Source organism: Mus pahari, chromosome 5 (genome assembly GCF_900095145.1).
Source record: "Mus pahari chromosome 5, PAHARI_EIJ_v1.1, whole genome shotgun sequence".
In the NCBI taxonomy this organism is placed as follows: domain Eukaryota; kingdom Metazoa; phylum Chordata; class Mammalia; order Rodentia; family Muridae; genus Mus; species Mus pahari.
Genome location: NC_034594.1, coordinates 122,995,737 through 123,021,857, shown reverse-complemented (window position 1 = coordinate 123,021,857; position 26,121 = coordinate 122,995,737). Strand labels below are relative to the sequence as shown.

The 26,121-nt window shown below is 39.6% G+C and overlaps 1 protein-coding gene across 1 annotated transcript in view; it reads left to right on the top strand.

Moving 5' to 3' along the window:
• Pla2g4a (phospholipase A2 group IVA) overlaps positions 1 to 26,121 on the top strand; it is a 138,851-nt gene that overhangs the window by 55,020 nt on the left and 57,710 nt on the right. Inside the window, exons 4-7 of the mRNA XM_021197604.1 lie at positions 7,051 to 7,199; positions 8,549 to 8,662; positions 22,316 to 22,353; positions 23,703 to 23,844. Coding sequence (XP_021053263.1) covers positions 7,051 to 7,199; positions 8,549 to 8,662; positions 22,316 to 22,353; positions 23,703 to 23,844 — 443 coding nt within the window. The remainder of the gene's footprint in view (positions 1 to 7,050; positions 7,200 to 8,548; positions 8,663 to 22,315; positions 22,354 to 23,702; positions 23,845 to 26,121) is intronic.

Genomic DNA, 26,121 nt, shown 5'->3' with positions numbered 1-26,121 from the left:
CGTGTGATATGTGTGCCTATGAATGTCAGTGTGGGTGATATAATGTGTACTTGTATACATACAGTTGTGTAGACCAGAGGATGCTGCAGGGCATCCTTCTCTATCGTAGTGTGTCCCATTTCTTTGAGGCAATGTCTCTCACTGAACTTGTGATTTTAGGTTGGCCTGGCAGCCTGTAACCTCTAGAGATCCTCTACCCCATCTACTCTCAGTCTCTGCCTCACTTAGTATAGAGATGCAGGCATGTAAGGGAACAAACCAGGCTTTTGATGTCAGTCCTGGGATTCAAAGTCCACCCTCATACATGTGTAACTAGTATTGTTAACCACTGAGCTATCTGTTCAGCTGAGTTGAAGCCTGTTTCTGAATGATCTTGTTTGACTCGGTAAATGTCCACAGGTCTGTTTTTTTCTCTGTGGTGGGAGTAGTTATGTCTAATTAGTAACTTGAATCATTGCTGGTTTTCTTGTCTGTAGATGAATGTATACTAAGCTTATTGGTAAGCTTAGTTGCGAGTTTCATCCTATAGGAAAGCAGAACAGTCAATTCTTTGCCTAGGAAAGTACGAACTAAATTAAGAGCATGAAGAGAAGACCTTATTCCCTTTAGTCCCAACTCCCTGGTCTTTGAGCTCTTTCCTTGAACATTCTTAGGACAATAGCAGTGGCTGGATCACTTTTAACTTTCAAGCTAGAGAGAAAACAATGACAGGTGTAAATCTCAAGTACAGTTCTGCTGTGCTAGAACAAAGATTTCTGACCCCAGTCTGCATGTATGACAGATTGTTTGAAACAAGCAGGATCTCAGGGTGTACTTTGGTTTTACTGTTAAAGACCAACCACAGTACTGCAGTGTGTGGTTGAGAAAGAGTCTCTGACCACAGGGGACCAACCGGTGAAGGTCCTTTCTGGTTTGTTTTTGTTCCCTGCCCCACCATGTTTAGCCCTGGCTTTTCACTGTGCTCCAGAAATACAACTGTGTGGTGTCCTGAAGAGTGCCTGCTGAGTTAGCCACTGCAGGATTCGGATTATGTTATGTCCATGGTAACGGTGATGCTTAGAGAACGAGGTTAGCAGTCTGAGTGGAATTAATACTAACAAGCTAGATGGAAGGTTCGTTTTTAAGGTGCAAGAAACAAAAACTGTGGAGAAAGTTGGATGAAATGGCTACATTTGGAAACATCCACAGGCAGGCCTTTAAGCAAATTCCTCCTTAAGTCTTGACGGTTCTGGTTTGGGGATAGTTGAAAACTAAAGTTTAAATAACAGCCCATAACCTCAAACAAATTGCTGACTGTCATACCTGCTTTACTTTATTCTTGGAGATGGTTTTCCTGTGGCTACTTGAAAATAAATTAAATGTTGGACAGCATCAGCCGTGGTTAGCTGGACTGTGCTTAACAATGTATGGCAGGGTACTTCCTGTACAGAAGGACAAGATAACATTTGTTACTTTCCTTATGCCAAGTGTGTATATGGGTGTTATTACACTGCCATTGTTAGTTTATTCTAATCTTGTGTTTTAAGTCCTTGGTTTTGAAATGTGTGCAAAACAATCATCTGATTTTGTTACTAAAATGGAGATTTCTAAACAAATCTGAAGATTCTGATGGGAGAGGAAGGGAGCTGCACTTTCCTTCCTTCCTTCCCTCCCTCCTTCCCTTCATCCCTTCCTCCCTCCCCTTTGCCTTCTTCCCTCCCTTCTCCATCTCCCTTCTTTCCTATGTGGTTCTGGGATGCACTTAAGGCTTTGCACATTCAGATGAGTCCTCAGATAGCCCCAGTTTCAGTTTGCATTTTAAACCCACCACTGTAAATGATTCTGGTACAGTAACCAATGGGCTCAAAAAAGAGAAACAAACTTTTTTTGCTTTTTTGTTTGTTTGTTTGTTTGTTTTTTGTTTTTTTCCAGACAGGGTTTCTTTCTGTAGCCCTGACTGTCCTGGAACTAACTCTGTAGACCAGGCTGGCCTTGAACCCAGAAATCTACCTGTCTCTGCCTCTCAAGTGCTGGGATTAAAGGCATGTGCCACCACTGCCCAGTGAGAAACAAACTTTTAAGTTCTCAACCACTTATGTTAAAACAGACTCTGCATTTTTGGGAACCCTCTCTTTGAAATCTTTGGGGTTTGTTTGTTTGTGACTCACCTCCAAATCAGTAAATTACTCATCAACTTTATTTCAAGCAAGGAGTTTAGATTGTCTTGGGGTAAAGTGGAAGAGAAAAAAAACAATGGATTTTTTTTTTTTTAAATAGAATTAGGAGTTAAGGAGCTGCACCCGTTCTTGTCATGAATCACATAGTCTGTGACCTGGATAAAGCTGAGTGACATATGGGACTGTTATGACTTCAGGCAGGCGCTCCTAGAGTTTATGAGTAAGTTTCAGAGCCATGGAATTGTGAAGCTATTTCTGGAGCATGTAGCTTCATGTCACCTTTATGATAATAAAAATGGTCTTTATCCTACTCCCCCATCATTTTTTTGTTTGTCAAGATGTAGATAAAAGGATGAGAAGCAGGAGCATTTCTGCCCACACATATTTTGTCTTCATTACTCCTTTAACTGGAAATAATTTAGGTGTTCACTGATTAATGATTAGTGGTGCAACATAAATGAATGGCCCTGTGGGTATTAATTTATAAGACATAATTAAATAGATAGGGGGTTCTGTTCCTTTCTTGCCTTTTATTGATTTTTTAAAAAAATTTTTTTAAATGCATTTCTAGGAAATTCTCTTAAAGCATTGGGCTAAGTTTTTGCCATCAAAATGGACTGATTTGCCTTCCCACAGATTCTAAATGTGCTACTCTTCCAGCCATTATTATGGTTTCTATAGCATGAGCTTGAACTTTAAAACTCATACCTTAAAATTTCCTTTCATTCTGGAGACTCTCCCAGGGATAGTGTCTCCTGCCCTACATGATTAGCAGAAAATGAGACTAAAACATCAGAGTTTGGAGCTGTTAGTAAGGAGTTCCCATTCTGACAGCTGCTCTCGTCAGCCCATCAGCGTTTTGACATTTTAACTTTCAAATCTCTTGCTGAAGAAACAACAGGAGAGACAAGCAAAGCATCAAAACCCAGCAACAACAACAAAAAACCCAACACACATGTCACTCTTTTCAAGCATTTTAAGCTGTTCACTTTGACTTTATTTAAAAATAAAATAAATATTTTCAAGGCAAAGGGATTGAATGAGATTCTAATTTTTAAGATGTTTTCGTTAATTTGACATATAAAGATGGAACAGATATCTTTAAATGTGATTTTTCCTAATTTAAAATGTTTTCAACCAAGGCAGGCACTGAGAGTCCAAACTCACTAAAAAAAAAAAAAAAATGGTCCTGTTATTAATTGAGACCTTCCACTTTACTAATTGCTACTTCCTGTTTCTCTTTGGTGTCTTCCAAGGAACTTTACCCTCTGTTTCCTTTCCCTGTCTGCTCTGTGATCTCTCCTTCTTCTTCCTCTGAGACTCATAGGAAAGGATGAAGAGATAACTGGATGGTCCAGAGCACTTGTTGTTCTTATACTCTGTATCCTACACCATGCGCAATTCCTAGTACCCACTCGGTAGCTCAAAACCATCCTTCACTGCTAATCTAAGGGATTCAGTGCCTCTTTCACCTTCAAGGACACCAGGCACACATGCAGTGGGTAAACATTAAGTAGGCAAAATGCTCATACACATAAAATGAAATAAAATAAAATAAAAACATCTCTGTTATAAGATTCAAATATCAAGCTTTCAAATAACAATCTCTCCACCTACGACTTGACCTGGTTTTTGCATAACCACTTGGGTGAGTGAGCGGGGAGTCACCAGTGTGATGTATCTGCTTGTCTCCCATTTATCTTGCTGTTAAAATTAGGCTGTTTGACTCACTTTCATAATTCAAATCTACAGTTTAGGGCTTGGCTCTTTATCAAAGCCAAAGTACCTTTTGACAGGCAATCCTGGCCTACAGTGTGAGCTTAAAAGTGCATTGAGTGAATGAATGGTTATCACCCACATGCCTTCCCTTCACATATAGCTTTTATGTCCCAGAGTGGGTTTTCTTTAGTTTCTCCCCTAATAGTCTGGGGAATATATTTGAAAATGAACAAACACACAAAGGGCCCTGTGAGAAAGGACAGGCCTAATGGGGTGATAAATTGCCATGTTTCTTTCTTCATTTCATTTGCTGTATCATATTCTCATAGAATGTATTTACTTGTCCTCCACAGAGGAAAGCCTGCTTCTCCTTACAATCTCTGGATGCCATTGCTGTTATAAATATGCTGATTTGCTTCTGGTTTAGCCTCCAAAGCTCTGGCTAGTTGTGTAGAGTTAAAGGAGCGAGTTGAGGGGACAGAACCACCCCAGTGCCTTTCTCTTATCCCGCTTCATGGATGCCTTGCTGTCCTGTAGCTCTTCTTGCTTGGTCTGGAAAACGTATGTGCTCTTTTAGAAAAGGCAAGAGCTGCCTGTTCTGTGGGGATTCACCTGCGTTGTCAGAAGCTGTCCTATGTTGGTGATGTCAGCTAGACAGTCCATTAATGCATCAGTGATGAAGACCACACCCTACCTGCTCATTGCCAGTGTAGGGGCTGGGATGAATTTTTTACAAAAGCTCTGGACTTTTATATGTCACACTTGCTTTGAGACTCGCTGTCCTTGTCCTATGTCACATGAGGTCTGAGGTAGAAATTTAAGCATAGAACAATTTTAAAGACCATTTCCTTTGCAGATCTTTATACAATTAGGACAAAAAAAAAAAAACCCTAATAAAATGAACTGTGAGAAGTGTTTCAAAGAGTAAGTGAAGAACATTGGTTATGTTATTTGATGTGACGATTATGGAAATCATGATATATATGGATAAACTTATTTATTCGTGTCTGGGGAACAATACTGGCCTTTCTTATGCAAGCTCTAGGTGCTGACTTATATGCCTTTCTGGCTCTTGCTCCCTCGATCTTCCTCAGACATCTTGATCCTTGCCATCCAGCACACAGCCATCTGTTCACCACACTGGTCCAAGGTTGATGGGCTGCCAGCAAGAAGCTCATCTCATTGGATCTGCTCTTTCATAAGTCTGCCAGCTTTTCTACCCTTTCTTTTCATAATGTATCTCTTTTTAAAAAATTTTCATTAATCACTTTTTCAAAAGCTCTTTCCTCTTTAAGAGTCAGATTGGCCCTCTTCTTGCAACGAAAGCAGAATGAGTAGTGAGACACCTCCCACTGGCTGTGGGGTGTGTTGTCAGTGAGCACTAGAGTTATTCTTGAGGGGGTTGATGCAGGCCAGCTCATTATTAGATGTGTTGTAGACAATATCAGTGATCCTCATTCTGACTATAGCACAGGGTCTTAGGTGAAGCTCCTGAGGTTCAGTTGCAGGGCTCTGTACTATTTCCTTCCTTAAACTTGGGCTGCTGTGTATGGTAGAGATCAATTTTAGTGCTGGTAGCAGGATAGCTCAGCTTATTCTTTTCTTTCTCTCTGGTTGGGCTTCCTCTTGACCCCAGTCTCCCAGTTCTTGTGCTAGTTGTTCTGAGTGATGGTGTTGGCTGAAAAGATATTCATATTTCCTTATTTCCTTGCCTCTCTTTGTCCAGCTCTTCTCTTCCTGCGAATCTGTGTTTTATGTTCTCTCTTTTATTTCGTAGGGACAAAGATGTCATTTAGGCTTCAGCTGATGTAATTAGATGACCCAAGTTCAAGATCTTTCTGTGGAGCTTAGCTGTAAGTCAGAGGCCTGGCACATGTCAGTTCCTGACACTTTCTTCATATGTACTAAGATAGAGTACATATTGTATTGTGATGTGAGAGTTAAGTGAAAAAAATATGTATTGAAAAGGTTTATCGGGCTGGTGAGATGGCTCAGTGGGTAAGAGCACGCGACTGCTCTTCCGAAGGTCCAGAGTTCAAATCCCAGCAACCACATGGTGGCTCATAACCATCCGTAACAAGATCTGATGCCCTCTTCTGGAGTATCTGAAGACAGCTACAGTGAACTTACATGTAATAAATAAATAAATCTTAAAAAAAGAAAAGAAAAGAAAAGGTTTATCAAGAACCATCACTTATAGTTATTGGTGGCCACATGGGAAAAGTTGTGTTAAAGACAAATGCAGATCTTATATTTTACTGTGGCAGGTTTTATTTGACAGATTCTGAAAGCATGACAGGAACATATTTTGATCCTTGACCTCAAGTTATTTATGGTCTTAAAGGAAAAGACAGATGTATCATTTCATACGTACAATAAAAGTACCAAAAGTGGTATAAGATTATCAGAGGCGTCAGTGGACTCAAGGAAGAGGAGCCAATCCCCATGTATATGGTGTGAGTAACTTAGTTAAGTATAAACATAGGAGGAATAAAGTAAAATAGTTCCATTACACGCCTCTCTTTCTTTGTAGTTAAGGGAGCATGAATAGGCATGACTCAAGTGGACTTTTATGTGACATAAAAATGGCTTTCATTGTTTTAGACATCTCACTTCAGTTTGATACTGCCACAGTAAAGACAGGCTGAGGGCTAATATGAGTGCTGCATCTTAGAGCTGTCTAGCCTAGTTTCAGGATACCTGTTCACTTTGGAGACGGTGAAGTTTCTGTCAGCAGCAGTATTCATTTCACAGTGCCTTTTACTATGGTGTTAGGTAAGCAAAATAAACAAGATGATTTTTCTAATGTAGACCGATATGAGGATCTTGAGTTTGTGATCTTGTTACCGTTACAGCCCTGCAGTGAGGGTCATGCTGTAGAGTTAGATAAGTGCCATTCCTCTCATTGTGGGTTAGCTGGATCAAGAAAGATGCAGGCCCTCCAGATGGGTGGATTTCTGAATAGATCGCTTTATAAATGATTCCTTCTCATTCATCTATAATAAAAGGAAGGGACAGAGGATGGAAAAAGGATACCACCTGGTGATGTTCTGTTGTGTTACCACATTTTGACGTATAATACTGCAGACTTACTGGAAGTAAGTTAACATCTGGCATTAACAAAAAGGTTCAGACTGTGAGACATTTTTGTCTTCTCTTCCATTGATTTCCATAGTGGACACTCCAGATCCTTATGTGGAACTTTTCATCTCTACAACCCCTGACAGCAGGAAGCGCACGAGACACTTCAATAATGATATAAACCCCGTGTGGAATGAGACCTTTGAGTTCATTTTGGATCCAAATCAGGAAAATGTTTTGGAGGTAAGTGAATCATCTGGAGGATGTGAACAATGCTTGTTCCCATGTAGCGAGACATCAAATCTCTTCCTCACTGACTTCCTTCTCCTCAAATCACTGGGATTGCCTGTGAGCTGGGTATCATGCATGCTTAGTCTCTGGATGGTATGCATGGAGTTCTATGAGAATCCAGGTAGGATTTCAGGAAAGTTGTGCACTTTAGAGAAATTGTAGTTTCTGTTCTAAAGATGGGAATTCTTTAAACAAAAAACCAACCAACCAACCAGCCAACCAACCAACCAACCAACCAACCAGCCAACCAACTAACCAGCCAACCAACCAACCAACCAACCAACCAACCAACCAACCAACCAACCAAACAAACAAACAATATCCAGAATAAAAATACTGTCAGTTGCTCGTGTCTGTTTATAGAGATTTTAAAAAGTAGTTGCATTGACTTTCTGTATTTCTTTTATATATTTCAAAACAAAGGGGTAATAATATTCCATTTTTATAAATATTGGTCAGTCTGGAATATGTAAAATTTATTGCTTTGAATAGAAATGTAGTATTAAGAGGGAGAGAAAAGACAGTATTTTTGTGTATTAATTATTGAGACTTCTAGGGCATATGTGTGTAGCTTCCTTGTCTAGAATGGACCAAAATTAAAAACAAAACAAAACGAAAATATACAATCCTTAAGGGACTATGAAATATTATTTTAGATAATTTTAAATTAATTTTTGAGACAGGTTCTTACTATATAGACCTGGCCGACATGGAATCTACTCTGTAGAAAAGACTGGCCTCAAAGTCTAAATATCTGCCTGCCCTGCCCCTTAACATGGGTATTAAAGGTTTTGTGTTACCTCACCTGACGTAGACCTTTATATGATAAACAGGTTCTTTAAAAAGATGTTTTTGTTTTGTTTTGTTTTTTGAGACAGGGTTTCTCTGTATAGCCCCGGCTGTCCTGGAACTCACTTTGTAGACCAGGATGGCCTNAAACTCAGAAATCTGCCTGCCTCTGCCTGCCAAATGCTGGGATTAAAGGCGTGCGCCACCACCGCCCAGCTAGGCTCACAACCGAAAATATTTTATTTTTTAATTTAATGTGTTGAGTGTTTGGATGGTATTATGTCTGTACACTATGTGCATGCAATGCCCATGTAAGCAAGACAAGGACATTAGATTCCCTAGAACTGGAGGTACAGTCAGTGTGATATGCCACATGGGTATGGGGAATTGAGCGAAGGTCCTTTTGGAAGAATGTCTAGTGCCCTGAACTGCTGTCATCCTCCATGATAGACATTTTAGATAGTGCTTCTAAAGATTCCGAGAAACTTCTCACGTTCTGCTTTGCTTTGTAGATCACACTGATGGATGCCAACTATGTCATGGATGAAACCTTAGGCACAGCTACATTTCCTGTATCTTCAATGAAAGTGGGAGAGAAGAAAGAAGTCCCTTTTGTTTTTAACCAAGTAAGTAGCTGCAAAATCATGCCCCACTTCATATTCCATGGGCCTTGATTTATTTTTAAAACGTTGAGCTTAATGTTTGGAAATATATTTTTTCTTATCGACTTTATCTTTCATCTTGTTTGCTCTTTTGCTTCCTGTCTTTACCTTGTCCTCTCTGGTTATTCTTTGTGGCGCTGTGGCTTAGACCCAGGACCTTACACAGGCTAGGCAAACACTCTACCATTTAGCCATATCCGTAGACAATGGTTCTAAATAATCTCTTATTGTTAAATGTATACACCTTGATTGAAATGATAAATACTATGAGGTATTGATATTTTGTTGTTCCAAATAGTAGCAGTGAAATGAGGCATCGATTTTGGACTCCGCTGGAGGGTCTATTAGCATTTGGGATAATAAGATGGTGCAAAATGCAAAGTATTTCAACCTTGTGTGCTACTTTGTTGGAACACATATTTACTATCACTATTGTAAGCACACATGTTTACTGTTGATATATTGCTGTAAATTAAGCGTCTCGAAGGAAACAATTCAGTCTCAAATAATTAAGCCCAAATCAGTAAAAGATCAGAAGAAATAATGTTGGATTAATTTTATTATCTTTGTACTTTCAGAATTATCACAATTTGGTAGTTATTTATTAATGAAAAAGAACTCTTGGATAAATTATTTGTGAAGAACAAATGCACTATATCTTAATGTATCTTAATGTATGAGAAGTGTATGAGAATCGAATGAGAGGAATTAGCTGAGACATGTAATCGACTGGTGGGCTAGTTAGCACATTATATCATGTCTAGGGAAACATTGCTTTCACTCACCCTTAGAATGACTTCAGGTTCCTCTACTTACACAAACCTCTCCCATAACACTCAGCATCCCCATGCTGCCTGTCTTATTCCAAGCTCAGATAACCCTGTCCCATTTGATCTCCCATGATAACAGTCTGGTATTTTCTAGCAGTAACTTACTCACACTACCCAACTTAGCAATTTCCATTTGTAAGTCAAAACATATAGACTAAAATACTAATTATATGTGCCTGCAGAGTCGGTCATTGACTTATGTGCATACTATGGATATGCAGTTACTTAGAAGTTAACTGGCAGTCACAAGGTTCTTTGAGTAGTCCATGTGATCTGACTACCCAGAGACGTTGAGAACCCACATCTGTGCATCTCTATGGGTCCTTTCCCTTCTCTGGAGGGCATGTGTTCTATACAATACCAAGAGATTCATGCCTGGCTTTCCCTTGGATACCTTTTAACCTCTTTTCATTCACTCATTTTATAATCATTTATTGGAAAACCTATAATGTATCAGCTGTTTTATTTGTACAAGTCATATAAGGAATAATATACAGGGAATTCTTTCAGTTATCTTCCTCTGAGGTAGAGATGGTATTTGATTAGTAATAGGATGTGGAAGGAGATGTGTGTGTGTGTGTGTGTGTGTGTGTGTGTGTGTGTATGTACATGTGTAATAATAAGAAATCACCATTCATTGAGATAAATATTCGTAAGGTATGTATAGAGTTTGTTTAGAGTACATAATAAAGGAAGTTTGTCTTGTGAGAGGAGTTACCAAATCATTTGAACAGTTTGAGTAGTGAACATAGTGGTTAATACCATGACATTTAAAGCTATTCGATTAGGCCTTTGAATTCTTTATCATTATTTGCATTGTGGAAATTTAGTTGTTTCTTTGTGACTCATCTTATTCATCTATAAAACTAGAGATACTATCTTACAAGGGAATTATTATAATAACTATACATATTAAAATATAATATAATGGTCATAAATAAATTGAATTATAACTTGCTATACTTTGTTGCATAAAATATAAGCTATATGTCATTTTGATAGTTTAAATATGAATATTACATAGTACTTTCTGTATTAAGTATGTAATGATAATTAAAACATAAATAGTAAGCATGCTCTATGCATGCATATGTACAGTGCTGCCTAGAACGGTGGCTGGTATTTATTAAGCAATATATATGAGTGTGTTTTGCTTTTGATATTGTTTGACTTGAGGAAAGGGTAGCATTTCAGGGGGCAGAGATATAGCTTTGAGCATTCCAGATATAAGCAACTGCCAAAGTGCAGTTTTGACAGTAAGAAAACAAGATGAGACCTGGTGAGTTAAAAGGTTTATCAGGTCCATGGTGGTGAGCGCTGGAGCTAAGAGCATAGCGATGATCAGAAACACCTGAAGGCTTCCCTGCCTGGGACTGTAAGAAAGATTTGTCCAGAGCTTTGTAAGCTTGGATTAGCCTTTCCAAAACCAATTCTCTTACTCCTCAATCTCTGATCCAAGAACTGATTATGTAGGAAGACATTATGGAAAAAAAAATATTTCCTCTCCCTCTGTCATTTGCTATGGTTAAGTTATATAACCCATGAGCTCTGAAGAGACCGTCTACATTCCTGAATTGAGAGTAGGTTACATAATCACTTCCCTTAGTGTGTCTTGGAAACTAAGCTTTTCTTCATTACTTTTCTCTCTAGAATCCCTTGCAATTTGTATTGAATGTCAGCCCTTCTGGCTGGTGAGCTCGAGTGCTCACTGGGCGCAGGGGAATTGGCTGGTTGAGTGAAGGGTCTGGGGTTCTTTCTCGAATCACGTAGGAGAGCCCCATGGGAGCCTTGCCTTCCTCTTCATTTCCTGAGATAGGATCTGCCCTAGGTGGGTGGCTTTCTGTCTGCAACACTCACAGACATGTAAGAGAGAATGAGTCTCTACGGAATGCTGGGAGAGCAGATACTAAAGTAAGCCTTCCCAATGTTTATGACAACATGATATAATAAGAAGAGCACTTGGCTTTGCTGGAAAAGCACAGGAATCACAAGCCAAGACATTACTAGTCAAAGCTCTCTCAAACTTTTGGCATTGGAAAGTTAATCTTGACGCAACCTGAGCAGAGTCCATGGCCAGGACACAGCTGGGGAATCCACGGGAACCTCCAGTTGGACTCGGGCTGACTCCCAGGGACAGCTCTTTCCATTTGGCTGTAGGAACGGGGCTAGGAGTCTGTAATCTTCTTTTTATTGACATTGTTCTCCGTTCAGATGTTTGACTTGTTATTTGCTTTCTCTGAGTCTCGCTTTCATCCATAAATGGTTTAGATTGCATTATTTCCAAGTTCTTCTCTCCCTTCGCTACTTTGACTACACTCCCAAAAGTACCTGCAATTCTTCCCATTTCACAGACATTCAAAATAAAATCAGCAAGGGCATATTACATAATTTTAAAATTCTGACTTTGTCAGTGGAATGATAAGCTTCAATATGAGGAGAATGTGAGGGCTTACTGCATGCCTGAAGCTTACTAAGCATTAGGGAGAGTCAGAGACATCCGTGCTCAAGAACCGAATGATCTGTGTGAAAAGTGGGTAGTCACGTGTATGGTGTTGAGTAATGCGTGAGGAGCCTGAGTGCTCCCTGTGACTTCTTTTGTGATGAACAAAGAGCAGATGACATGATGGACAGAATCCTAGTTCCAGAGACTCACATTCTCGTAAGGATGCTAACAAGGCGACAGTGAGCAACTGCGTAATCACTCAACAGCAGCCCGTGATAAACACCAGGAAGAAAATTCCACAAAGCAACAATGCTGGGTGTGCCGTGGGGTGTGGTGGCACTTGCCTGTTACGAGCACCTTAGAGGCTGAGGCAGGAAGATGAGTGGCAGGCCAGTTTGGCCTACATACCCAAATCCTGTCTTCCAAAAGGAAAAATGAAAGGGTCTGTAAAGCAGTCTAATCCATGCCCCCACCCCACCCCCACCCCACCACAAAATTTTATTATGATGTCTTTCCAACATTAAAAAGTTCAAATGTTTCTACAGCAAACAAGCACATAACTGTCATCAAGTTCTATAGTTCACATTCTCCTGTTGCATGTGCCTGCTCCGTGTTTCTGCATCTCTTCACTCATCCATCAGCTAACTCCCTTTGATACATCTCTAAATGTATGGCAGATGGCAGCACGCTTTACTGCGAAGCACTTCAGTATTGTGTCAATCAGGAATTCTATAGGATCATTTTGATTGTGCCATGTGCCTAATACAGAAAACATGTGCATAGAGCTAAGGAAATGAGCTGCTCATTTATTAATTCATTCATTTCACAAGCAGGTCTGCCTTCTGTCATTAACCTTCGTCTGCTGTGTTTGTTTGCCACCCATTCCCCATCTCATCACAAAGAATCACTGAACACTGAATCACTGAATGGGCAGTTACTTCTCAGCCACTGATTTCAACCTTGAGCAAACAAACAAATGTCCTTGTCTTTCTGCAGCTAATATTCTGTGTAGTAAACCAAATGAAAAACAAGTTAAACCAGGGAGAGATGCTCCCTTTAGTAGTATGAACAAATGCTATACAAACCAGGGAAGAAGAAGAAAGGGATTTACATATGTGTGTGGTGAAACGGGTCGCAAATGTCATCTTAGAAAGTGTGGCCGAGAAAGGAATATTAAAAGCTGAGAGTAGAAAATATCCCAGGTAGGAAGTCTCTTCCTCTGGTTTCCATGTGTTTTCCTGGGATTCTAGGCCTGGGGACATGTGGCAATGTTGATAGGTGGTGGACTGGAGCCTTTAAGATGTGGGGCTTAGTCGGAGGTATGTAATTTTGAGCGTTACCTTTTGAAGGGATTGATGCAGAACATTCTTGGAGGCTGAGCAATTGTTAAAAGAACACAACTTGCACTTCCACATGTTCTGGTTCTCTGCCTGTGACATAATCTCTGGGCGTTCAAATTGTTGCCATACCATCCGTCATGAGGCCTTCATGAGGCAACCTGATTTGGACTTTCAGCCTTTTAAACTATCTAAGTAATGTAAACCCATGTTGTTGTTGCTGTTGTTGTTTTAATAACATACATAGCTTCTATGATTGTAATAACAGAAAACTGACCAGTGCAGTCTAGGAGCCCAGATTGCCTGGCAAAGTATCCATGAGAAGGGGTGACTCCAGTATAGAAAAAGAAAAATAGAGAGAAGGGCAAGAGACTCAGTCCAAATGGGAATGAAGATGATGGGTTACAGCCATTGTGGATAGAATGGACATCAAAGGCTAAGCTTATCCTTGAAACAAAAATGTGGCTATAATGCCTCACTAAAGGAGTAGAGGACAGTTGTTATCAGATTTGCCTGAGGGAATGCCTGAGGGAAGCCATTATCTTGGATTGGCACAGCAAGTTCAAGAACATGTTTCTAAGTAAGGCTAGTGATGAGAGAATTGATGAATGAATGAAGAACTGGTACAGGGCTCAGGACACAACAGCACTTGGATTCAAGTTGCAAGAATTGACATAGCATCTTCCAGTATGAGTAGTGACTCACAGCAGGTTTGTTCCCAGGTTACAGGAAACTGAGAGCAAACAAGATTAGACTTTTTCCTAAGAAAGGGTTAGCAAGGTCCAAGTTACCATGAAAAGATACCTGGTGTCGAATGCATGTTAAAAGGGTAGATGTCCTAAGAGTTTAATGTTTCCCTGGAAAGTAACTAGAACAGGAATGCAAGGTGATAAGACAGAGAGGTGAAAGCCTGTCTGTCATCAGCTCTAATGTGTAAGAGTTGGGTCAAGCAATTTTTTAGTAGGGGTGAGGGCTGCTGAGCTGGAAAATAGGAATTGGTGTTTGAAGTTCTTCCCTAGAGCCTCAGACTTATCAGTTTTAGAGTTGGGTATCCAGTTGTTTGTGCAATGGGCATTTCTCAAGTCAAGATTAGGTTGTATTAGGTTTGAGCTTACAGAGCAGCAAAGCTGTCTCCTGAGAACAGCCTAGTGGCCTGCTGAGAGCATCTGGGACAGCCTCAGTCTCAGAGCTGGGAGGCTTCTGCTTGTTGCAGTTTATGGCCTGTGACTGATTAGCTTGAGTGATGGTAGGCTCGTCATTATTGCCTCATCCCATCATCGAGGAAGCAGAGTTACACCTAGTGCCTACATGGTAGGATTGTGGTTATGGTTAAGTGGGTTGATTAACCTGGGAACGTATTAATATAATACATGGTCCAGCAACCACCAAATAAATGCTAGATAATCTCATGATAATTGTTACTGATCAGATTCAACCGAATACAAAGCACATACGCTTCATGAAAGTGACTTAGCTGGATAGTAAACTTATTTGTCTTTATTGACGTAAGGGGACTCATTATTTAAACACAGATAGAGCTGAATTCAGCAGCCATTTGTTTGAAAATGACTCAGACTACTCTAGTCAGTCATTCGTGAGTTTATCAAATAAAATCTTTAGGTTATAATTGACAATTTTGGTTCAAAAGATCTAGGTCAGTGGTTCTCAGTTCTCAACCTTCCTAAGGCTGAGACCCTCTAATACAGTTCTTCATGTTGCAGTGACCCCCCAATCATAAAACTATTTCATTGTTACTTCATAACGGTGATTTTGCTACTGTTATGAATTGCAATGTGGGACTGGAGAGATGGCTCAGTGATTTAAAGTGCAAGCTGTTCTTCCAAAACTCCTGAGTTCAGATCCCAATAACCTTATGGTATCTTGTAACCATCTGTAATGAATCATAAAATCAATATCTGTGTTTTCTGATGATCTTAAATGACTCCTATAGAGTTCAAACCCCAAAAGGGTCATGACCCACAGGTTGAGAACCCCTGGTCTAGATCCTTCAGAAGTTATTTGGATGTGTATAAACTAGCCCACTGCAAACAAACCATGAAAATGCTACAGTTTGGAAGCCAGACAGAAATTATACTTCATTACTTTTCTGGATAAAGTAAGTTTGTTTTGGCCAATACTGCAGCCTCAGGTTTTATACTATGTTTTAATTTTCTGTCTGTTTAGAAGTTAGCATTATTGCTTAAAAATAGCCATGTTTCATGCTTCTGTGGCAGTGGTCTAATTTTGGCTGATTGCTTTTGTTGTTGCTTAGTCATGATTCTGACTTGAAATGAGTTCTGTGGAAGAGATAGAGTCAAAACGTTGAAACAATGGAAGCTTTGAGTCTGAGTTCAGGATGTTAAGTTTGTGTCAGAGTGGTTTCATTGAGGAACTATGTCTCATGTGAAGTCAAATAAGGTAGAGTTTGGAGGAACATCAAGACACTACAGAGGCCCCAGGTCATGGTGTTCAGCAGAATTCTGGCTTTACAGTGTGTAGAGCACTGATACATTTACTAGAAGTCATATTTTAAAAGTTGTGAATTCTTTTCTTTCTTTCTTTTTATTTTCTTTTTATTTAAATGAACACTGGGGAGAGGAACCTGCACTTAGGTATGTTAGGCAAGGATTTCACCAACGAGCTGTAGCCACAGATTTTAAAATTTGCTGTTTTGTTTGGCCACCAGTGGGAATACACTGCTATTACTCCCATCCCTCAACAAAGGATCCAACAACTTACAGGGCACTATTTTGCTAATCCAAAGTGAGCTGGTGGGTTAGGTGCATTCAATGCCTTTGAATTATAGTTCCTTTGTCCTAATAGGACAATTTTACATCAGTGACATCACTTCATGAGAAGTTTGGGAATCACTGGGTAAGATGATGTGCTGGAGAATTTTCTGTTAACTTGACACAAGCTAAAGTCATTTGAATGGAGGGGACTTCAGTTAAGAAAATGCTTCTATAAAACTTAGTTCTAGGCAAACCTGTAGGACGTTTTCTTAATTAGTGATTGATGACAGAGAGTACAGCCCATTGGGGGTGGTACCATCCCTGGGCTGCTGGTCCTGGGTACTATAACAGAGTTGGCTGAGCAATCCATGGGGAGCAGGCTGGTAAGCAGTGCCCTTCCATGGCCTCTGTATAAACTCCTGCCTCCACCTTCTTGTCCTGTTTGAGTTCCTGCCTTGACTTTCCTTAGTGTTGAACTGTTAACTGGAAGTATAAGTTGACATAAACCCTTTCCTTCCCAAGTTGCTTTTGGTCATGGTGTTTTATTACCCCAGGTAACCCTAAGACAGATGTCAAGGACATCAGACAGTCAACTATGCACAGTATAGTCCAAATGAAGGTCAAACTATTTCTGGCTTTAATAAAGAATACCTTTTTTATTTTAGACTTCTAGGAATAGGCATGGTGGTGAAGTGACACATCTCATATCTTCACAATAGCTAACATTTAAATGACAGGGTATTTTACAATATTCCTTTATTCTTGCTGTTTCTGTTTCAGGCAGTAAGTTCTGTGAAGGAAGTACAAAATAAGCAGCTACAAGCCATAGTATAGTACCTAGCTACAGTTGTTTAAATACTTTTGTTAGTGTGAACGATTGAAAACTTGGGACTTGCTTACCTAGTACTAATGAAAATTGGGAAGTTTAACAGACAAAAGCTAGAGAGATGACAGAGACAAAGTGACTTGTTGACAGTGTTCTAAGGAACCTGGGTTATTGTATGAAAGCTACTTACTATCCAGGTCTTCATAATTCTCACTGATGGCTACATTTGTTAAAAAGTTAAGTTGAGGAACTGTAAGGTTATAGAGCACAAAGAGGAACAGGCCACAGGAAAAATAGTGTATTTTCTTCATCTTTTAAATCTTTAAAGATTGCCTAGGGTACACTCTTGTTGAGTTCTTAAATAAGAGAAGATTCTCAATAGCAACCACTAATTTTATGTTAGTCTACTTTTATATATTAAAAATGAAATTTCTAAGTGTCCCTTTGTCCCAGTGACTCCAATTGCACTGGCAGAGTTGAGGTCCCCACTCACTGTTCAGAATACTCTTTCTTGTCAAGTTCATATTTTGTTCTTCACAGGGGAGAATTACAGGCCTGGTATGGAAATGTTACTCTTTCTAAAAGTGACTCTTAACTTTCAAAGTTTCATTTTATTATCTTGCACGGGTCAGGTAAATGCAAATACACTGAAAACATCATTGTCGTTCCTTTGAGGGGTGTACACAACTACTGAGTCAGCATGGTCCTCATTGACCTTTGTTTCTGTCTAGAAAAATTAAGGATGAACAGACCAGGGAACAGAATTCAAAATAACGACTTATTGACAGGAAACAGACATTAAAGTGTGGGCATTGTGTATTATAAGACACTTGAAGAACTCTTTACCAATAGGAAAACATTGTTTGACTGCGTGGATCTTTTCAGTGTAATAGCTTAAAAATATCTCTGGTACCAGACACTGTATTTGCTTTTTTAGTTTCATTCTTTCGACATATTCAAGAGAAGCCATGGCTTAGGCACACTAGACATTATGTTAAAGTCTGAAATGCTGTTTTAAGCAATAGTTTCTCTACTCTGGCTGCCTTTGCTCTCTCTGACTGAACATCTTCCATGGGAGATGTCAAAATTCTTCTCCATCATGGAATGCAAAGAAGAGGTTTCTAGTTTATAATTGGTGCTGCCTGCCTTTTACATCTCTGATTCTGAGAGGAGTTGGAGTTATGATTTGTTCAGAAGGGGCTGATGGTGGGGAGATGCCTCAGAGATGTGGTCCCCCTTCCATCTACTGCACTGTATGGGAAGAAGCTTCAGTCCTTGTCTAAGACCTCACAGGAAGTGCATGTTTTTATAACTGTTTTAGCCGAATGACACATTCCAGGTAGAAGATGCGGAGATCATGAGTATCAGATTTCGTGGCAAGTCTGAACATCGTGCATGGAGCCGGGAGGCAGCTGAACTTCCTTCTGATCCTCTGTCATCTGCTTGGGCAACACAAGGAAGTAAGGGGCTGACCCATGACGAGAGCCTCAGCCACACATCCTGAAATGCTCCAGATGACAGAAATATCCTGTGCCTGCTTTAATGCTGCCTTTGCCTCAAGATCCTTGTCTTCTACCTAGGATCAGAATATCTTAAAAGGATCATGGATAGATAGGCTATTCTCCTGGTAACACAAATATAGCCCCAAACATGGCGTACCCATTTTTTTTTTAATCAAGTCAATGCAACAGTGGGGCACTAGATACCTGCAAGCATGGAGTATTTTAATAACAAAGTGGTTTCAGGAGCTGCTAGTTGAAAATTCAGTTTTTTATTAACTAATCTCACGAGGCACACATGGCAATAGGGCATGAGAGTTTATTTTCTATCCATTAGTACATGGAGATGTGGACCTTTGGAAAGAAATACACTCAGTCTAGTCTTATATTAATGGCAACTTTCATTATTTCCTTGGAACAAAACAGAATATACAGCCAAGTACAATGGGGGCACCGTGATTGTAATTCTGGAGCACTGTGACTAAGGAGGAATTACCAGTTCTAGTCCAGCCTAGATTATAGAGTGATACCTTGTCTCAACAAATAAACAGACAAACAAACACCCAATACCAGTGACCACTACAAAACAGAATTTGTGTTGCCTCTGCCTGATTTATCTTACTAAATATCCCCAATAAAATTATTCAGTATAAAACCTTTCCCACATCCCCTTTTGGAAAGATTCAAGTAGAAATTTCAAAATGTGAAATTAGGCATAATATCCTGGGATGTGGTCAGGCAATAGTCCCATTGATAGATGCTAATTATTTTAAAGCCTGTCAGTTTTGACTAATATTGAACCACAATTCATCTGGGCATGTATAATTCCTTTTGTCCTAGAATATTTGGAATATTTTTATCAGCTAAAAAAAAAGTAATACCTAATCTTTCATGAATTAAGATTTGTAAAGTTAGGCAGAGGAAATTTTCTGAGGGTCAGACCATCCCAAGATTTTATCTCTATTAGCGATTGTATATTTCTCAAAAGAACAAGATTGTCTGATGTACTTCACACACATGTGCATTCACCAAGCATTCATTTGGAACATAGTACACATCAGTTCCAAATACTACTAGCAGTATTTGAACTAGTAGTAGAAACCTACTTAAGTTCAGTATACTGTGAAGTTTAATATAGATTTTATTATCTTTTATTTATAAAGATCATTCTGAGAATCATCTATGAACTCATCTTAAACCTTTAAAAAGCTCCTGCTATTTTGTCTTCTTCCTATACTATGAACCCCAAAGTTAAGAAATCTAATGTTCTTAGCATTGTTTAAGTCTAAAGTTATGCCCTGCAGGTTTCAAAAAAGTATATTGTACTTCTATTTGATAGTAGTAATTGAGCAGTCATTCCAACCTAAGTTCTTATGCTAACTGGTATAATAAAAGTAATAACATGATTTTAAAATTATACAACCACTTTCAGGACATTTTCCCATTAGTTCTTGTGACAGTGTCTAGGGACATTATTTAGTCCCGATACCATCAGTCATAATGTCAGAGGTCTTGCAATACAGCAGAGATGTTCTCTCTGCAAAGGCAGCGTTTCATAAATTTCGGCTCTGTGGATATTAGCTAATCCCCCTAAGTTAAACAAGATTTGTTCGATTAACTTGATATCATTTGGTCAGCTATCAAGTGAGCTTGAGAAAATAAATCCAGGATTCCCCACATTGCATTAATAGATGTGTCGTGGAGCCTACTGGGTGTCTAGTAGGTATGAGTATCCCAGTTGCAGACCCGTTGCTTGTTATACACATGCATAACTTCCTCCAAGGCTTCCTTTAGTTTCTTGACCATGGTGGATGTTGAATCTTCAAACTTAAACAACTGGCAGAAAGTACACTCAACAGGAGTGTACTATATATATTTTTTGACTTTTTCATTGATTCTTTGTGAGTTTTGTGTCATGCACCGCAGTCCTGTTTGTCTCCCTGTCCCTTTGTATCCATCCTTCTTCCTTGCAACCTCCCCCTCAAAAGAAAATAAAAAACAGGAAACCAAAACGAAGCATAGAAAACATCTCCTGTCATGGAAGCTGTGGTGTGTCACAGTGTGTCCCACAGTACACCTCTGTGTCCAACATCTTCACTTGCAAATGCTCATTGTAGTGAGTCATTGGTCTGGTCTGAGGCCTCTGGCTTCTGCCAGATCCTCGTCAGGACTCCTCTTGGCTATCCTGTTGTTTCCCTCTGACATGGAGATCCTGAAGCTTCGGATCATTGGACCAGACCTTTCACACACACTACAACAGTTCACAGATGATGTAGATTTTAGGGTGGGCCAATTCAAAAACCTGGATCTGGGCCTGGGTCTAAGTTGGGCTGGTTAGCCCTCTGACTCTCCCGCATCTACACCTCCAGGTCAAACTCTCCAGCACTATCCTGGCTAACCCATCCAATGATGCAGGGGCAGAGTCAGCTCTCCTACCGTCATTACCTAGGGCTTGGCTCACCTACACCTGTGCCACCAAAGTCAGTTTCACTGTGCTGGGCAGTTGAGTCGTGGCGCCCACTCTCACAAATGCTGCAGCTTTCAAGGAGTTGGGCCAGCTCTCCTGCTGGGGCTGGTTCACCCATGCCTTCACCATCAAGGCAAGCTCTGCTGTGTTGCCTAGACAGGAAGCAGGGCCCACACTCTCAAGTGATGCTGCTGGTGAGGGGAGAAGCAGGCTCTCCCACTCTTATAACCCCAGGGCCAACTCTCTAGCTATTTTGCATGTTTTGTGAATAATAATTATAGAACTGAGTACTTTATTTCAATGTAGGAAGAAAACAACAAAGCAGAGCCATTTCTTTCTTTTTAAATGAAATTACTATTTTTGACAATATCTATCTACCTACTTATCTATCTATCTATCTATCTATCTATCTATCTATCTATCTATCTATCTATCTATCTATGTATTTATATATTGCATTTTAAATATTTCTCCCCATTCCCACTCTCATCTCCCTTCCACTTCTGCTGAACACCACCACCACATCCTCCTTCGCCTCCCTATTTTCACTTTTTGTCTTCTTGTTTGTTTTTATGATGTACTTATTTATTAAGAGTTGCTTGCATGAACATGGTTAAAAGTTTACTCGCTGGAGCATGGGTAACTTATCAGTGGCTATTGAAGAAAATGGTTTTCCAACCATTACCTGCTAATACTCCTCAAGGAGGGGTAGAGCATCCTGAGTCCCTCTCCTGTCTGTGATGGAATATTGAGGGGTCCCATCTTGTGCGGACCTTGTTCAGGTAACCACGGCCTCTGTGAGTTCATACATGCAGTGTCCATGACATGTACAGAAGACAGTGTTTCATAGCATTCCTATCTATCCTCTGCCTCTTACATACATTCCAACCACCTTTCACTGATGTTTCCTGAGCCTTGCAGTGGTTAGTAGGGATGTTCTGCTTTGAAGCTGAATGCTCAACACAGTCAGTTAATTTTAGGACTTTTACCAGTTATAGGTCTCTGCATTAACTGTTGCCACTGCAAACGGAAGCTTTTCTGACCAAGGCTGGAGAACACTAATCCATGAATATAAGCAAATATTTAGAAGGCAGTTTGGCACCATGTCCATTTAGTAAAACAGCAGCAATAGATTTCACCCCAGTGCCTGTGACCTTCCCAGACACCACGGGGTTTTGAACAGGTTTATAGTATCAGGCATGAATTCCCTTCTGTGGATCATGCCTCAAATCCAATCATAAGATGATTATCACCATAACAGCCATACTACAAATCATGCAAAGACAACTCTAATACTTCTAACATAACTTATTATATAGAGATGTATAAGACTAAAAAAAATATGAACAAATGTATCTATATAGAGAGACCTGCATGAAACTTTCATTCTTTGTTTAATTTGGCACTTAAAATTTATTTTGATTGCTTTATATCAAGCACATCTATTTTATTAGCTCATCTAAGTAACATGTTTCTTTTATAGGTCACTGAAATGATTCTGGAAATGTCTCTTGAAGTTTGGTAAGTTTATTTAATCAGATGAAGAATCTTAAGTTATATTACTAAAGAAAATACTTGATGTGTGAAATAATTCCTAAAGTTTTGTATATATAACAGTATCATTATAGTCTCCTTCAGCTATCTACTCATTTAGAATAGCCAAACAGCAGTGTTGTACATTCTTTTCTTAATTTTCCAGTAGTTTGGAAGCTGGGTGGTAGTTGTCAGAATAAGAGCTTATTTTCAAGGTCTCTCCTTCTAGTAATATTCCCATGGGTATAATTTCAATTTTTAAAGCCTATTTTCTATTGTGGATTGGCCCCTACACATGTAATAATTCCCTCCAATGCATTATGTTTGATGTGTTTTTTTATTAAAGCAGGGTATGGATTTCTAAGTTATTTTTACTCTCAGTATTCAAAAGAAATATTCTATATTCAGGGATTTCAATGTCTTATAGATGTCCCTACATTTGTGCATATCTGGAGTTCTGTTATTTGAAGTTCTTTTCTTTTCGAGGGAGTTCTCCATTAGACAAGGGAATTTATTAAGGTAGTATTTCTGAAAAAAAAAATGATCTCTGGGAATCAAGCAGTTTGTGCTGTTAGTGAGTATTATGATGTTAGCGTAGTCAGGGTGCAGAGAAAAGAAAAGAACTCCTGACAACGTAACCTCGTAAAGGACTGAACCAAAGACCCACAAGCATCATTCTGTACCGAATCACTTCTGAAAGTCTTTACTCTGCTAATATTCAATGTGAGTTGTCCACTTTTCCATTGCTGCTATAAAACACCATAACCAAGGCCACTTATGAAAGTAAGACTTTACTTGGGATGGAAGGTTCCAAAGGGTTAGAGTTCATGGTGGTAGAGTAGAGGTAGCAGGTGGAGGAGATGTGAGCAGCAGTTAAGAGCTCACAAATTACAGAGGGCACACTGGGAGTAGCAAGAAAATGCAAACAGTCAACAAGTGACATACTTTTCTCAGCATCACCATACCTCCTAGTTTTCTCCAAATGGGCAGCAAATAATCATAAGTAACCAAGACTAATGAGGGACATCTCACCCATACCATTGCATGATATACTGGGGACTCTTTTATTTTACCTAAATATCATTGTTTTCAGATACATATTGTTAATTTTTTTTCTCTATTTCGAGTTCAGTGTTAGATCATTATTTGCCATATGACACACACTGATTTAAGATAACAATCAGATTGTGTTCTTGTTTAAGTTGCTTCCTGGGAAATGGCTTGTGGGAAGCAGTTGGCATGTATTAATGCACTTTTTGGGAACTTAGGTGGGTGGATGCTATAAAACAAGATTCCTGGGAACACTGGCTTATTGATATCTCTGTTTTCCACCACAGTTCATGCCCAGACCTACGGTTCAGCATGGCACTATGTGATCAGGAGAAAACGTTCAGACAGCAGAGGAAAGAGAATATAAAAGAGAACATGAAGAAACTTTTGGGTCCAAAAAAGAGTGAGGGGCTTTATTCCACACGTGATGTGAGTCCAAAAATTTCAAACATTATTACAGTCTAACGATAATCTTCTAGTATTTTCTCCAAATATATCCCTTGATGTGGACATTGTTTCTTCAGCTTTTGGAGTGGAACAGTGGTTCAAGAAGAACTTTGAGGAAGGTCCAACTGAATATTGATCATATTTGGTAGTAGTTAACAGCTATAGTAATTATTTCAAAAGTGTTAGTTCCAGAGAAAAGCTGAAAAGAAAACACAGAAAATTCCCGTCGTGTTCCATTCACACATGTGTATAATCACCCAGTCTTGGAATTCTCTAGTGAAACAGAACCAAGATGGTGGGGGTGGAGAGAGAGAGAGAGAGAGAGAGAGAGAGAGAGAGAGATTAATATTAAACTAATATGGAAATTGGCTCCTGTATATTATGAACGATATGGAGTCCTGTGATATTCCATCTGCAAGGCAGAATCCCAGGGAATACAGGGATACAATTTAATCTGAGTCCGAAGAATTTGATGCTATAACTATGAAGGCCTAAGAATTAGGATGGCTGGGGTCATGCAATAGTGCTGTTGATATCATGTCTCAGAGACTCAAGGAATGAGAAGCCGTCGGAGTAGGTATCCAAGGGCAAGAAGAGAAGGATGCATATTGAGAACCATGACTGTTCACAAAAAGGACAGAAGTTATTCTCTATATAGTCCACTGATTTAACACTAGACTTCTTGGAAACCACCCCATAAATGAATGCAGAAATACTGTTTTATTAGCTTGCTGTCCGAATATCCCTTGACCCAGTGCAGTTAACACAAAACTTACCATTGCATTCTTGAACTGTTAATCCTCTACATCAGAATGGTAGGCTTGTTAACATCAACAAACCTGCAGCTGATGCAGAATGGCTCAAAGTCCACAGTATACGTAAGGGTTTGTAATTAATGTACGTTTTATGGGTTCTGACAAATGTGTAATGGCCCATGTCTACAGACTCAGGGGAAATAGTTGTGTTATCTTGAATAGCCATTGTCATCTCCTACATAGTTCTTCCTTTCACATCACCTCTGACATCCACTCGTCTTTCTTCTGGCTATCAGATAATGTGAAATCTTTCAGACTTGATTATTTTATACAATAATAAAGTAAATTTCAGTTTGTTCCACATTTTTTTCATGGTTTATTAGCTTCTTTCCTCTTCTTAGAATTGAGCAACCTCCACTGTGTGGATGTAAAACAATTTGTATTCTCTAATACAGGTTTAAGCATTTTCTCCTTTATTTTTATTCATGTGTTTTGTTTTGGTGTCTTGTCTGCAACTTTGTCTGCTCACTGCACTTATGTAGCTCCTATGGAGATAATTAGAGGGCTTCCGATCCCCTGGGACTTGAGTTACAGAGAGTCGTGAGCGACCATGTGGATTCTGGGAATTGAAACCAGGTCCTATGGAAGAGCAGCCAGTATTTTTAACTGCTGAGCTATTTCTCCAGTCCCCAATATAGGTTTTTGTTTGCTTGTTTGTTTTTTTAAATAAGGCATGCATGTACTAATCCTTTTAGAAAAAAAAATTCCCAAAAGATGAACACAGAAATAAGGTTTTCTTAACTAGTTTTCTAACATTCTGTAGCTGAATTGAGTTCTTATCAAAACAAGAGATTAAAAAATGTAAGGTTCTAAGGATAATACCCATGGAAGGAGTTACAGAGACAAAGTTTGGAGCTAAGTCGAAAGGATGGACCATCCAGACACTGTCCCACATGGGGATCCATCCCATAATCAGCCACCAAACCCAGACACTATTGCATATGCCAGCAAGATTTTGCTGAAAGGACACTGAGATAGCTGTCTCTGTGAGGCTATGCCAGTGCCTGGCAAATATAGAAGTGGATGCTCACAGTCATCTCTTGGATGGAACACGGGGCCCCCAATGTAGTAGCTAGAGAAAGTACCCAAGGAGTTGAAGGGGTCTGCAACCCTATAGGTGGAACAACAATATGAACTAACCAGTACCTGCAGAGCTCGTGTCTTTAGCTGCATCATAGCAGAAAATGGCCTAATCGGCCATCATTGGGAAGAGAGGCCCCTAGGTCTTGCAAACTTTATATGCCCCAGTACTGGGGAACGCCAGAGCCAAGAAGTGGGAGTGGGTGGGTAGGGGAGCAGGGGCGGGGGAAGGGTATAGGGAACTTTCGGGATAGCATTTGAAATGTAAATAAAGAAAATATCTAATAAAAAAAAGTAAGGTTCTATGCCTCAGAATAGGGAATGCCAGTGTCAGGAAGCCACAGTGGGTGGCTTGGGGAGTGGG